At 42.1% G+C, this 15,707-nt stretch overlaps 1 protein-coding gene across 4 annotated transcripts in view; it reads right to left on the minus strand.

Annotated features, from left to right (window-relative positions):
- The window catches only part of NALCN (sodium leak channel, non-selective), a 296,965-nt gene that overhangs the window by 34,617 nt on the left and 246,641 nt on the right, over positions 1–15,707 (minus strand). For 3 of the 4 annotated variants that reach the window (XM_043892088.1, XM_043892087.1, XM_043892090.1), the window contains 8 exons: positions 14,963–15,054; positions 14,735–14,857; positions 11,779–11,835; positions 11,434–11,554; positions 11,217–11,348; positions 9,955–10,122; positions 8,115–8,219; positions 4,179–4,285 (listed from right to left, as the gene is read on the minus strand). In XM_043892088.1, the coding sequence (XP_043748023.1) occupies positions 4,179–4,285; positions 8,115–8,219; positions 9,955–10,122; positions 11,217–11,348; positions 11,434–11,554; positions 11,779–11,835; positions 14,735–14,857; positions 14,963–15,054 (905 nt within the window). The remainder of the gene's footprint in view (positions 1–4,178; positions 4,286–8,114; positions 8,220–9,954; positions 10,123–11,216; positions 11,349–11,433; positions 11,555–11,778; positions 11,836–14,734; positions 14,858–14,962; positions 15,055–15,707) is intronic. The other variant, XM_043892089.1, reaches the window with a different exon arrangement.

The following is a 15,707-nucleotide window of genomic DNA, read 5'->3' on the forward strand; positions in this document are numbered from 1 at the left end:
CCGCTCCAGTATTCTTGTCTGGAGAATCTCATGGACAGAGGAGCCTACACTCCATGGAGTGGCAAAGAGTCAGAGACACCTGAAGCAACTTAGCATGCATATATGCACGTCCCAGAACCCCTGAGACTATTCAAACCATCCATGCCTCAGCCTGCTCGCCCGGCCTCACATGTCCCTTCCCAGGGAAGCCACAATAAAGGCTCCCGGCCCCAGCTCTCCCCATCTCTCTGCCTGCTGATTCACCTGGTGCTTCCCCACGTGGTCCCCTGTGATGTCGTATGCACCGCCCCCCCCACCCCAACCCAGGTACTATGAGTAGCAACCTATCTTTTCTTTTTCTTTTTGATGTGCATCATTTTCAAAGTCATTATTGAATTTGTTACCCTATTGTTTCTGCTTTAAGTTTTGGGTTTTTTTGGCCCCGAGGCAGGTGGGATTTTAGCTCCCCAATTAGGGATTGAGTCTGCACCCCCTGGACTGGCAAGCAGAGAGCCAACCCTTGGACCACCAGGGAAGTCCCCAAACTATCTTTTCAGGGGTAATTCTCTCTTGATCTGTTGCCTTTACTAATATCTCATATATTCTTTTTTTTTTAATGTAATGAATTTATTATGATGATGATTTTATTTGGGCTGGGCTAGGTCTGCCTTGCTGGGAGGCTTTTCGCCTGTTGTGGCAAGCAGGGTTCCTCTCCAGTTGCGGTGCCCGGGCTCCTCCCTGCAGTGGCTGCCCTTGCAGTGGAGCAGGGCCTCCAGGGCACGCGGGCTTCCCTGGCTGCAGCGTGTGGCCTCAGCAATTGTGACCAAGAAGGCTCAGGCCAGGTGGCCCTCGGCAGGGATGACATGGCCCTCCAGAAATACCAGACTACCCTGTCCTGCCAGCTGGCGAGAAGCAGCTTGCCCACAAGAGCCTCTCTTCTTGCCGTGCCAATCTCTGATAGCAGCTGGTCCTCCCGGGGGTGCTCACTCGACCTGGGCGGGGAGCACCCTCCAGCTTTCCCCACGGTGATGGGAGTGGAGGCCACGGTACTCTCTGCTGTTGACTTCATTCACTACCACGACACCATCTTTGCGTGCAGTGTTTTCTTTTACAGAAGCTGGGTGATGGACGTGGATAATGTTTTAGTAAGGTCTCCTGGGATTGAGCTAGTTGGTCTTTTTAAAAATGTTAGAATACTTTATCTTCTAGTGACCTCAGCCTTGAGACTTTAGCCAAAATTCCAAAACAGCAGGAAAAAAAAAAACTGATGTCCTGATATAAATAAATTATTTAAGGTATAATAATGAGTTTTAATCTCACAACAAAGTAAACATTTTGTGCTGCTTTAATTTTTTATGGTAATGTAAATTACACGGCTTTTCTAGTTAACACTGGGATAAAGATATTCCCATGTGCTATATACTTCTCTACCAAAGCTCAAGCCTTATATCTAAAATCAATCTCTTTTACCATAGTTCTTTGGTATTAGAAAAACCCAATATAAATTGTATTGAGTTGTTTATGAAAGTGAATTTCATGTTATAGGAATGCCAAAGCAGGTAGTGATGAGTCCTAAGGGAACAACTGTGTGAAACGCTACTCCTTTTAAAGAGTTTTGACATTTAGTAGAGAACATCAATTGGACAAAAGCAGAGCAGTTGCTGTGGTTCACTCATTATTCTAAGAGGTAAAAATGAAATAAAGAGAAAACAGATAAGGATTTAAAAGGACAAACGAGGTTGACAGAGCCCTCAGTGCATCAGTGAAGCAGATTGAGAGATTCCATTCACAGTCGTTAGGAAAATGGATGAGAACGAAGGGACCAGGTCCCTCTGGCTTTGATGTAGATGCTCTGAAAACTTATTTAAAAAAAAAAAAATTTTATTTTTAGAGAGATACAATCGTGTTACTGATTATTCCCTTCCAGGGTTTCAATAACAAAACCCTTCAAAGTAAATGGGTTTTAAAATTGAACTCGCTATATGATTCAGGCTTCTCCACAACTGTTATGAGAACATCACATCTTCCTTAAAGACATGAAATCAGGATGACCTTAGTTTTGATTTGATTAAAATTATTAAACATTTAAAAATTGGTTTAATTAAAAATCAATATCTGAACAAGTTTGATAGAAAATCTTTATTCTTTGAAGCCTCACTAATTTTTAAAATTTTAATTTATTAATTTTTATTGAAGTGAAGTTCATTGTGTGAGTTTCAGGTGTAAAGCAAAGTGATTCATATATATATATATATATATATAGCATATATATTCTCTATATTTTATATATAATTTTATATATAACATTTCATATATATTCTTTATATAATTCTACCTGTAATATATTCTATATATTCTCTATGTAATTTGCTCTATAATATATTCTATATATAATTCACTCTATAATATATGCTATATATAAATCTCTCTATATAGAATATATATATTTTTTCAGATTTTTTTCTACTATAGCTATTATAAGATATTGAATATAGTTCCCAGTGCTCTACAGCAGGTCCTTGCTATTTATCTATTTTATATATAGTAGCGTGTTTCTGTTAATTCCAAACTTCTAATTTATCCCTTCCTCCCTTTTCCCCTTTGGTAACCATAAGCTGGTTTTCTGTGCCTGTGAGCTTATTCCTAGTTTGTAAATAAGTTCATTTGTATTATTCATTTAGATTCTACAGTTAAGTGATATCACATGTTATTTGTCTTTCTCTGTCTGACTTATTTTGCTTAGTACGATAACCTCTAGGTTCATCCACGTTGCTGCCAATGGCATTATTTCCTTCTTTTTTACAAGCCTCACTAATTTTTAAAGCCATGTGAATTCAGATACATGCTTTAAGGTATTAGATACTGCAGTGATATTTCATTAGTTTCATGAAGCAACCTGGGATTAGTGTATTACTCATTCCCTTATTTATTTTATTCTAGTTTTGCATCCTACTGTAATCCAGGGCTTTGCCTTGCATTACTTTTAAGTAACTCTAGCAGATAGTTTCATGTCATATTATGCTGCTTTAAAACCTTATACTATCAGTTCAGTTCAGGTCAGTCACTCAGTTGTGTCCGACTCTTTGTGACCCCATGAATTGCAGCACCCAGGCCTCCCTGTCCATCACCAGCTCCCGGAGTTTACTCAAATTCATGCCCATCGAGTCAGTGATGCCATCCAGCCGTCTCATCCTCTGTCATCCCCTTCTCCTCCTGCCCCCAATCCCTCCCAGCATCAGGGTCTTTTCCAATGAGCCAACTCTTCGCATGAGGTGGCCAAAGTACTGGAGTTTCAGCTTCAGCATCAGTCCTTCCAATGAACACACAGGACTGATCTCCTTTAGGATGGACTGGCTGGATCTCCTTGCAGTCCAAGGGACTCTCAAGAGTCTTCTCCATAGATACCTTTACATAACATGGATGGACCAAGAAGGCATTATGCTAAGTGAATGTATCAGACAGAGAAATACAAATACTGCATACTATTACTTATATATGGACTCCAAAAAAGCAAAGCAAAATAAAACCATGACGAAAGTCATAGAAAAAAGAGATCAGACTCATGACTACCAGAGGCAGGGATGGCTGGGCGGGGCAGGGAGTGGAGGAAGGTGGGCAGAGGTACAAACTTCCAGTTTTAAGGTGAATAAATACTAGGGATGTAATGTACAACATTAGGACTATAGTTAATACTGCTGTATGATACACAGGAAAGCTGTCAAGAGACTAGATCCTGATTTCTCGTCACAAAGAGAATTTTTTTTTTCTTTCTAATGGGTCTATATGAGATGGAAAGTAAAGTGAAAGTGAAAGTGAAAGTTGCTCAGTCGTGTCTGACTCTTTGTGACTCCATAGACTATACAGTCCATGGAACTCTCCAGGCCAGAATACTGGAGTGGGTAGCCTTTCCCTTCTCCAGGGGGTCTTCCCAACCCAGGCATCAAACCCAGGTCTCCCTCATTGCAGGTGGATTCTTTACCAGCTGAGCCACAAGGGAAGCCCATATGAGATGATCGATGTTAATTAAACCTATTGTGGTAATCATTTTACAATACCTGTAAATCAAACCATCATACTGTATGCCTTAAGCTTATATAGTGACATATGGCAATTATTTCTCAGTAAAACTGGGGGGCGGGCTGGAAATCCGGATGCTGACAAATATAGCATTTTTCAGGATATTTTTCTGATATGCTTACCAAACACGGGGCACCCAAAATCCAGGTTTTTTCTCTCCAGGTCTTAATTTTAAATTTAAGTTCTTGGACACACTCACATTAATTCTAAAGATTCCATTACAATCTTCCTAAAACAGGGGGAAAAAAAATAAAAGGACAAAGAGGGGAATCTGGTCAGAAAACGAATTCAGAAAAGATAAAAGATCAGCAACACTTTTTATGCAGAACAACAGAGGTCTTTTATCTAACGACACAGATGTGCACAGCGACTCAGCTAGTAGTGATAAAGACTTCAGAGATAAGCAGGTGAAAGTCGATGCTGAGACTGTTTAGTAAGTGGCCAGCATTCATACGTGAACTGACATTCTTCCAAGGAGAGATACAAATAGCCAATGAGCACATGAAAAGATGCTCTGCAGCATTAGTCATGAAAGTGAAAGTCACTCAGTCGTGTCTGACTCTTTGCGACCCCATGTACTATCCAGTCCATGGAATTCTCCAGGCCAGAATACTGGAGTGGGTAGACTTTCCCTTCTCCAGGGGATGTTCCCAACCCAGGGATTGAACCAGGGTCTCCTGCATTGTAGGTGGATTCTTTACCACCTGAGCTATGAGGGAAGCCCCCATTAGTTATGAGGGAAATTCAAATCAAAACCACATGGAAAACCATTTCCCACTCACAAAGAAGGCTGTAATCAGGAAGTTAAACAACGACAAGCTTTGGTGAGGATGTGCAGAAATCCTAATCCTTATACTAGAATTCTCAAACACTGCTGGTGGGGATGAGAACTGGTGCAGCCACTTTGGAAAACAGCGTGGCAGGTCCTTAAATGATTAAACCAGGAGCTACAGTAGGAACCAGAAACTCTTCTCCTAGATATCTACCCAAGAGAAATGAAACATACATCCACATGCAAATTTGTACATGAATGTTTATATCATTATCATCATAAATAGCATTATTTATAGCTGCCCAATGGTGGAAACAATTCACATGTCCATCACTGAACAAATACATAAACAAATGTGGTATATCCACAAAATGGAATATAACTCAGCCATAAAAATGATGCAGTACTGAGAGATGCTACACTATGGGTGAACCCTGAAGATATGATGGTCAGTGAAAGAAACCAGCCATCAAACGACACATGCTATATGATTCCAACTGGCAACACGACATCAATAACACAAGCTTCATGATCTTTACACGTGAGTTGTATGATCCCAATGTTGGGGGTATGTAGTTTCCTCTTTTCCTTGAGTTCGTCTCTTCTTTCATAAAAGTGAAAGGAAGATCCAAAGCAGAACTTGGATATTCCCTTCAACCACATGGCTGACTTGACCCTGGCGTCTTATGTGAGGACTAGGAAAGAACTTGTTCTGTTGTAAAGACCTGGATCGTGTCTCACCACACCAATTTCTTTTCAATTGTTCTGCTTGCTCTCCAAGGCCTTTGTAAAGGCTACGTTTTCTTAGACTTTCTTTCTGAGCTTTCCACAGAGGCCTCATTGTCCTGGGGAGAAGGATACATGCTTTGTGGTATCTGTGTGTCTGTTCGTCCACTGTGTGTCCTTGACCCCTGTACAAGTCACCACCCTTTGGGCTGGTGATAAGTAGATAGTGTAAAATCACAAGGCTCTTAGGCCATTATTACTCTACTGAGTCATCCAAGATTTCTACAGGCTTCATCTTGAAATGTAGTTATTATCTTTCTGGCCTCTATTCAGGGTGGACCTAAAATAACACTGTTTTCCTTACATGAGCTCATGGACTAATGCATCAGCTCATTATTACTGTCTTAGTTTAGCTTTCGGGTACACCATGACCTTTATACCATGTTTGTTGCATGTCTTCTCATGTTTATCAAAGTTCCCAGAACCTCCGGGGAGTGGATTTAAAGGAAGCAGCAACTTCGTGAAACAACATAAGGTCTGCCTGACCTCAGCCTGTCTCTTCTGCTATGCCTCTTCCTGAAAATCTCATTGTTAACATGACTGGTAACATATCTGGACAAAGGTGTTAACTGTATCTTACAATGATTTGAGAGCTATTAAGCTTTATGATTGTTGTTTAGTTGCTAAGTTGTGTCTGACTCTTTGCAACCCCATGGACTGCATCAAGCCAGGCTTCCCTGTCCTACACTGTCTCCCAGAGCTTGCTGAAACTCATGTCCATTGAGTCGATGATGCCATCTAACCATCTCATCCTCTGTCGCCCCCTTCTCCTCCTGCCCTCAATCCTTCCTAGCATCAGGGTCTTTTTCAATAAGTCATCTCTTCGAATCAGGTGGCCAATGTACTGTAGCTTTAGCTTCAGCATCAGTCCTTCCAATGAATTTTGAGGACTGATTTCCTTTAGGATGGACTGACTTGATGTCCCTGCAGTTCAAGGGACTCTCAAGAGTCTTCTCCAACACCACAGTTCGAAGGCATCAATTCTTCGGCACTCGGCTTTCTTTATTGTCCAGCTCTCACATGTGTACATGACTACTGGAAAAACCATAGCTTTGACCATATGGACCTTTGTTGGAAAGTGATGTCTCTGCTTTTTAAGATGCTGTTTGGGTTTTTCATAGCTTTTCTTCCAAGGAGCAAGCATCTTTTAATTTCGTGGCTAAAAGCTAGTAAGTTTTACAATCAGAAGGCTCAAAATGTAACAATGGTCACAATAATATAAAATCTATATTACATAGCCATACTTGCTGGAAATATGGAAGTAAGTAGTACAGTCAGCTCTGATAGCACTTTAGGGAACATTCATTTTAATGGACTTTAGGTGTTGTTTTACCTGGATGGAAGAGGAAATACTCTTGCTAGCTTATACATCAGCAGAAGTGGGTTCACTCCATTAACCTACTTGTAATAGCTGGCAGGATTCTAAGAGAATGGGACAGAGGGTCGTGCAGCAGAGATTGGCTAATTATTAACCAAACTCTACCCCCTTGTCTACAGAATACGCCATTCAACTACACACCATAGATTTCCTTCAGCCCAGGGAGGCTACACCTTTTCCAGTGGGACATGAGGAGCAGGGAAGTCAGAGGTGCTACTCCCAGGCTCAGCCCATTGTCCTCCGAGAGATGGTTTTCTGTTCCTAACTGCCAGCTACACAGAGAAGTCTTTGAAGATGGCAAAGGGTGCGGACACAGAACAGAAGAAATGTGAGACCTCACATCGTCATCTGGAGGGCAGCTGTCTGAATTATTCAACATGCAACACATTCATTTCATTATGTTCAGCTACTGACATACGGGGGCTGTTCCACCTTCCTCTCAGAACATCGGCCAAGGAAAGAGAAAGAGAAGAGTAGATGGAATTCCCTGGCAGTCCAGCGGTTAAGACTCAGTGCTTCCACTGCTGGGGGCTCGGGTTCAATCCCTGGTGGGTGAACTAAGACTCCACAAGCCTTGTGGCATGGCCAAAAAATAAAAGTGTAGAATCAAGAGCATTCAAGCTTGGGTCTTAGTTGTCTTCATGGGGGAGACTGTGGGAAGCAAAGAGATAATGTGGGGTCCTGACTTCCTAATGGAGGAATGTGGAATGGATAAGTCATAAGAGGGGGCCTGGAAGTCAAACTTTGCCTTTTATATCGGGGGGGGGGGGTGCTGTTTGCTAATATGAATGTCAGGTCCCTGCAGAGGCAGGGTTAAGTTAGGGAAGAATTAAAGGGAAAGTTTTCACATGGAATCTGGGGTGACTACACCAAAGATGTCAGCAGTGGCTGGACTCTGGAATAGGTGGGGAGAGTAGGATTGAGAGTCGGATTGAGCAGGACGCATCTGAGATGCATTTTCATCTTATAAACCTTCACCTTCCGGAAGAGACACCACTGCAAAGGCAGTCCACGGGAAGAGTATCATTAGAGTTCTCTTCTCAAGGCAGCCTCTGCACATGGTTACCCAGGGATGGTAAACGTCCCGGATTTTCATCCCCAAAGACAGAAAGGACATCTTACCCTTCTAATGATGTTGGGATCATTGCATTTGGCCAGTTTACCAGCAAAAAGCTGAACTCCAAAACTTGCAAAAACGAGCATTAAGGTCAGCAAGAGAATGGAGACCTGGAAGAAATGGGTGAGATAGCAAATCTCTTCGTAAAATGTTTATAAAACAGTAGGTTTGGTTTGAGCAGTGATACGAACAGGACTTTTCAGAAAACATGGGGCAATATTCAGTCTTTGGATGTTATCTTTTAATATCTCCCCCAGAGGTCATTCAATTAACCTGACTGTAACGTTAAAAGGAGGAAATTAACAACAGGTTTGGCATTTTTAGGGTAAAAACACATGACTTTCACATAAGAACACAGGCTAAGGTATTTTTGATATGAGTTGGACCTTTCTGATTTTAAAATCAACACGTTGCTTTATTTTATTGAATAGAACAAAGGAAAAACGGTGAAATAATTCTGTTTCCCCCATTTCCTCAAAATGGATTCATATGTCTGCTAGCAGTAAGAGGGACTGTGGCTTTGCTTTCTTGGGGGCTTCAGAGCTGAGGGCGTGTGAAGGTCCCACATACAGAGGCTGTGAGATCACGCAGTCGTGAACAGCAAATCTGGTGGGTGGCTGCCGCGCCCTCTGCTGGATGACTGTTTTGGTCTCAGCAGAGAGAAGAGGCAAACATACTGAACACACCACTCATCTGTGCTGGCTGAATCATCTAAACATATCTCTTAAATGTACTGAAATTACACAGAGCCATTCTCTGGATCAAGACTCAGACCATTTTCTAAATTCTATCAGGATTGAAAGATGCATGCACATTTGTTGTCAGGAAAATTCACTGTGCTATTCTGTTTTCCCTCAGTTCCAGTTGTGGGAAAAGCCACTGTGTTATGGTTGTAGCGCAAAAAACAAAACAAAATTGAATTTTAAACACAGCTTTTGAAAAAATATTAGCATCTGTTAATATGTGCCTGTAGCAACATTAATAGCCTGTCTTTAAAATACCTTAGAATCAACCCCAACTACAGCTGTTCTCTCACTATAGGTGTGCTTCTAGCAAGCAAGATACAAAACAAGCTTACGTAAATCAATTCATGTTTTCCATGCACATGCAGAACTCAACATTAATGAAAAGAATCCTGTGTCCCTCACCTGTAAGGCAAAGAGTCTTCTTTGACAGACTGTGAGCAAAGAGTCTCTTCCTCATTGTTTTATTTGCAGTTCTACTCTTAATAGATCCTAAATCAATTATTTGCTCAATTAAGAATTATACTTTCTCCTCAATCATATTTCTAAGTATTCATTACTGTATATTGAGGTTACTTAAAGTTAGGCTCACCTGCATGTTACAGTTTTGAAGAGTTGTTTTATGTTAACACTCCAAAGATCAAGGTGAAATTTTGTGCTATATGAGTTTGGGGACACAGAAAATGAGATTATGAGCTCAGACCTATGAACTCCTATTATCATTTGTGAAGTTGATGGTGTTGAATTTTCTTCTTAATTTCCAGATTTAGCAACTAAAACTCAGAGTAGAATTTAGGGTCAAGGGGTAGGAATGGAAATGTCAACAGCACTAGCTCTTTGGATTCTCCTTCCATTGTACTTTCCAGAGGGCTTCCCTTTAACTTACTATAAATGTTCGCTGAATTAAATACACTAATAAGCCAGAAGCATCCAGGTGTAAAGTCTTTGAATATATGTTGTGTTTTTCTAGTACCTTTATAATCTTCTGGCAGTAAACAAAATGGTAGACTTAACCTTGATGAGCAAGACTCACTTTATCCCTTCATTTGCTATAGTAAGAGCTAGACTATGTGGCCAGAAGCAAAGTGTGACTGCAACATACCAGAAAAATCTCCTTAAAGCCGCTGAAAAGTTCTCGAACAACCTTCCTCATCTGAGGCACCAGCTTGAATATGCGCAGTGGTCGCAGGCAGCGGAGAACCAGTAAGAGCTGAGCTCCAGACTCTGCAGGCACGTTTTGGGGCATCCAGCAAAGAAATATCAAGCTCACCTGGAGGGAAAAAAATAACCTCCAGAATTTATGCAATTTATCCTCTACTATCTGCATTTACTGTGAGCTAACTGGGCACAAGTTTCCTTTAGCAGAGATTTCATGTGTCATGTAGGACAAGCATTCACTGGATGTATTAAGACATGTAACTCGGCTCTATGGACTCGATTCAGACCTGTGAGCCCCCAAAGAAATCATCAGATGTTTGCAGGAATGAAATAGGGGTGCCCACACCATGAGTGTGGGGACACAGGTACATCCTGCCCCTTCTTTTAACATATACACTGGAGGCTCTATAGATGTTAGTAGGGTAGAAATTCCTTTGGTCAAGGATACTAAACCTCACACTTGACTGAATACTTGCTATTTTGTTAATGATCTAAACATGCTACATGCTAACAGTCATAATTTTGTTTGCTGTGTTGGAAAAGACATTGATTTCATGCCTTCTCAGACAAACAGAAAGATGGAAATTTCTTTGAGTCCTCTACTATGGTTTTCCCATTTAGTTTTTTTGGGAGGTGGCTGCACTGCATGGCAGTGTGGGATCTTAGTTCCCTGACCAGGGTTTGAACCCATGCCCCCTGCAGTGGAAGTGCTGAGTCTTAGGCAACGGGACTGCCAGGGAATTTCCCACCACTGCCCCCGTCCCCCACCATTTAGTTTAAACAGACAGTTGAAAGGTCACCCTCTCTGGCCTGGTATTTTATTTTATTCCTGGTGTTGGAAGAGTTGTCCAACCATACTCTATTTGTTTTCAGTGATAAGCAACTCATATGATGTAGATTTTTTTTTTATGCATAGGTGCCATAAGAATTGTGGCGTGCAAACTAGCTTTGATATCTTAGACGTCATTAATGCATGTCTTATGCATACATGAATGTAGTTGATGTATCTGAACCATATCCATGAATATTTTTTAATGCTTTTTATTTAGATTTTACATGTATGCCTATAGTAGACTATGAGTCTACTTAAGAAATCAGTTACAGCAGCTGAACCTCTGACTCACGTATCTCACTCTTGTACCAAGAAATGCAGGTGATTTGACAAAATCATTCCATTTTGTATTTAGGAACTAACTGAAGACTTACAAGATATATAAATATGTCCATTACTCCACCAAAGTCCCTGATGACAGCGGTCGGAGTGAAAAATAGGCCATCTGCCATAATCTTCAGATTAAGCTCAATGCTCATGAATATCACAAACACATACTCGGCAATCTGAAATGGGCAGAAGGCAGTCTGGTCACCATGAATGCAAAAATTGCAGGTCAGCGTTTCTCTGCTGAGCCGAGAGGTGAGATACCTGCAAAGTAGGTGTGTGCATCACTCTTCGAAAGGGGGATTCGAACATCATGGAGATGCAGGAGCAGATGGTTACAATGATCATGACCCAGTCCAGATAAGTCACCAAGCCCAGCAAGTCACTGCCGAAGACCAAACAAAAGTGAGAAACGCAAATCCTCTGGGAAAAGTTGCTAGAAGTCAGAGATGATGCTTTTGTGAGTCTACAAACGTTGACTGGCATTTTTAAAATGAATCCCCAATTGTCTATTTCATATCATGATACAGAAAGAAAATAAAATTTTAAACGTTTATGCAGTTTGTGGAACTTCAAAGGTGCATGGAAAACAGAGTTTGTAATGCTTACTAGAGTTGATGGTACTTTGTATTTTTCACAGCTCCTGTGACTGGATCTGTTTTAGATCTGTAAGAGAGAACACAGAAATTCTGCAAATAGCATGCGTGTTACAACTTGGCTCGTAGTATGCATAAACATCTCATCTACCTAAACTCTTTCAAATCCTCTAAAAAATGTCTCTTACATAAATGTTAATTGTATGTGACTTTGGAAGGCAGAGAACACTAGATGGAAGAAAAATCAGAAGAGTTGCAGTGGGTGGTTTGCTGTTGTCGTTAAGTTGTGTCCGACTCTTTGCAACCTAATGGACTGCAGCATGCCAGGCTTCCCTGTCTTGCACTATCTCCTGGAGTTTGCTCAAACTCACGTCCATGGAGTTGGTGATGCCATCCAACTATCTCATCCTCTGTCGACACTTCTCTTGCCCTCAATCCTTCCCAGCACCAGGGTCTTTTCTAATGAGTCAGCTCTTCACATCAGGTGGCCAAAATATTGGAGCTTCAGCTTCAGCATCAATCCTTCCAATGGATATTTAGGGTTGATTTCCTTTAGGATTGACTGGCTTTATCTCCTTGCTGTCCAAAGGACTCTCAAGAATTTTCTCTAGCACCACAGTTCGAAGGCATCAAATCTTTGGTGCTCAGCATTGAAGATGATTTATGGTCAAATCTTCTCTATGGTCCAACTCAAGTTTACATTTTTCAGCATGCTTGATTTTAGGACTCATAACTCCATTCAACAATTTCTGATGAGGATATTAGAAAATTAAATTTTGACTTCCATTTAAAAGCATTCAAAGTCTTTGCCTTAGCAGTTCAAGGATGTTCTTCATAATTATTTAATTAACTATCCATGGATTAAGTGGAACTCTTCACTCTGTATTTCACTGTGATCTTGCTGAGTAATTTATATAGAATTTTTTGGGGGTGTGGATTTATAACTTTTACTTCCAGGAAGCCCAGGAGCAGTCTTCAGTGAAATTCCTCACCCTCTTTGTGTGTACGTGTGTGTGTTTCCAGTTACAGTAAAATCTTTCTGGGGCCACTGACATAAGAGAATTAGGGCACAGGACATAAAGTGGAGAATTCCCAATTAGACGAAAACATGGAAGCAGCCAATGGGATAATTCCCAATGAAAAACCCACTTTAGGAACAGATCAAATCAACCCTACACTGTCAGTTTCTTTCTACTTAGTGAAAACCCAGAGTTTTCAATCATTACTACTAAGGTGCTTTTAACTGTGAAGGTCTTTCTAGAATAGCAGGAAGAACATAGACTGGCGGTCAGAGAGGGTCATGCCATAGCTGATGTTCCTGGGCAAAGCCCTCACCCCCAGCTACATGCCCGCCTCTGTTGGGAGCGGGCACAAATGAGCCCCAGTGGCTCCTGAGGTCTCCTCTGGCTCTGAGGAGTTTAGTTGCCTGTTGATATTGTTCAGTCACTCAGTCATGTCCAACTCTTGCGCCTCCATGGACTGCAGCCTGCCAGGCTCCTCTGTCCATGGGATTCTTCAGGTGACAAAACTGGATTGGGTTGCCATGCCCTCCTCCAGGAGATCTTCCTGCCCCAGGGATCGAACCCTGGTCTCCTGCATTGCAGGTGATTCTTTACCACTGAGCCACCAGCGAAGCCCTTCATTAGTTTCCCAGGGCCGCTGGGACAAAGCGCCACAGGCTGAGTGGCTTAGACGGCAGAAACTTCTCCAGTTCTGGAGGTGGACACCTGGGTTGGAGGTATTGGAGGGTCGGTTCCTTCGGAGGCTGTGAGGGAGGAATCTGCTCCAGCCTCTCTCCTTGGCCTGAAGACAGCTGTCCCCTCCCTGTGTCTTCACGTTGTCCGTCCTCTAGAGCAATCTGTGTCCCAATTTCCTCATCTTATAAGGATGCCAGTCTTATTGGATTAAGGCCACCTGAATGACCTCATTTTAATCTAATTACCTCTGTAAAGTCCTTCTCTCCAAGTAAGGTCACATGCAACATTTGAATTTCTTTGGACGAGGGTGACACAATTCAGTCCAATATGCTACTAATAACGGCATCAGGGAAGGTCCAGCTACTGAATGGAAAGTTTTCACACTTTCTTGGACTTCCCTGGTGGTCCAGTGGTTAAGACTTTGCCTTCCAATGCAGGGGGTGCAGGTTCCATCCCTGGTCGAGAAGTCAAGATCCCATGTGCCTCATGCTCAAAACACCAAAACATAAAACAGAAGTAATGCTGTAACAAGTTCAAGAAAGACTTTTAAAAGATCTGTATTAAAAAAATAAAAAAAAATTTTTTTCACACTTTTTCCAGGATCCATAATGTCCTCTGGATGTTTACTTAAAGTTACGCATGACAAGAATCTCACTTCCTCCACTGGCTGCTTGCTAAACTTGGCTTAGCTTGTCCCAGATGCACTGCCCTTGGGCTGACCACCCTGACAGCCTCTCACAAGACTTCTTCCACAAAGGGAGGTTCGGGGACCCTGGCCAGTGGGTTTTCTTCTCGTAACAGTCAGCGATGGAAGCCCTAGCCAGCTTGATCTCTATTTTGTCGTGAATAGAATCTCAATTATTCTAGAATGAAGGTTTTTTGACCACAAAGAAAGGACAAATCTAAAAGAAGACATGGGTAGTGACCTTCGCTATGTCATTCCATCTCCCCTCGTTTGAGTGCTTCCAAAATAAAATATGGAGCTAACCACCCGGATACAAACATTTTGAGCGTCCCTGGAACAAGTAACAGTGGTTGTGAAGTGCTTCGTAACCGTGCATTTTGTGTAAATGTTAACTCCGTGCTGCTGCTGTTTGTTTTCCACCCAGTTGGCCGCTCAGCCCAAAGGAGCGGCCTGATTAATTAGCCCACACTTTGTTTGGTGACCCCATTAGGATGACATGATCCTTCTTCCTGAGATGACAACTCCCCCCACCCCTTGCTGTTTGCCTGACTCGGGGCCAAACCCCCGGCCGCCATGGAGTCACTTACGCGTTGAAGCGAGCCCGGACCACCACGCGGCAGAAGTTCCTGAACCTGTGCTCTCGGCCCACGATGAACAGGGGCTTGTCGAAGTAGGGGTGGTTCTCTCTTAGCTCCTCTTCTTGCACCTTCCTGTCCAGGGAAATGCACCATTTGGGGTGGGGGAGGTCAGTTAGGCTAGGGCAGGTCTGCCCTCCCAGAACGGGAGCCACGAGACACCATCCCATCCTGCTGTACCTTTTCATTTCTGCTTGCTCCTTTTTCTCCTGGATCATCTTTATCTCACTGTCTTCTCTTTGTGCATTTCTGTATCTCACCGTGTTAGAGTGCTAGAAAGAAAATAAAACAGGGCACATCGACGTGGGACAGTTTTCTGAGGGTCCCTCCCAAAGATGACCATTTAAAAAAAAAATGGAAAGGAATATCGCTCTGTTGATTTTAATGGGCTTCCCTGGTGGCTCAGACGGTAAAGAACCTGCCTGCAATGCAAGAGACCTGGGGTCAACCCCTGGGTCGGGAAGATCCCCCCAAGAAGGGAATGGCTACCCACTTCGTAGATTTTAATAGCCAGAGTCATCTTAGCAGGGGTATATATATATTTTTTTTCCACAAAAGGGTATATTTTTCTAATAAGAACATTTATTGAGAATCTTTTATTTGCCAGACACTGTTGTAGTGCTGTAGATATGGCCAAAGTGGCGGTGGGGGGAAATGACACAATTCCTGTTCTTATGGGGTTATTGTTTTTGGGGGGGCCAGATTAATAATTAAATCAAAATAAGAATATTAGAAAATGCTTAGTGCTGAAGAGAAAAACAAATATTGTATATTAACGCATATATATTGGATCTAGAAAAATGGTACAGATGAACCCATTTCCAGGGCAGGAATACACAGGCAGACATAGAGAAGGAATGGGTGGACACTGGGGTGAGGGTGGGATGAATTGGGAGATTGGAACTGACATATACTCGCCACCATG

The sequence above is a fragment of the Cervus elaphus genome, chromosome 30, assembly GCF_910594005.1.
Source record: "Cervus elaphus chromosome 30, mCerEla1.1, whole genome shotgun sequence".
NCBI classification, from domain to species: domain Eukaryota; kingdom Metazoa; phylum Chordata; class Mammalia; order Artiodactyla; family Cervidae; genus Cervus; species Cervus elaphus.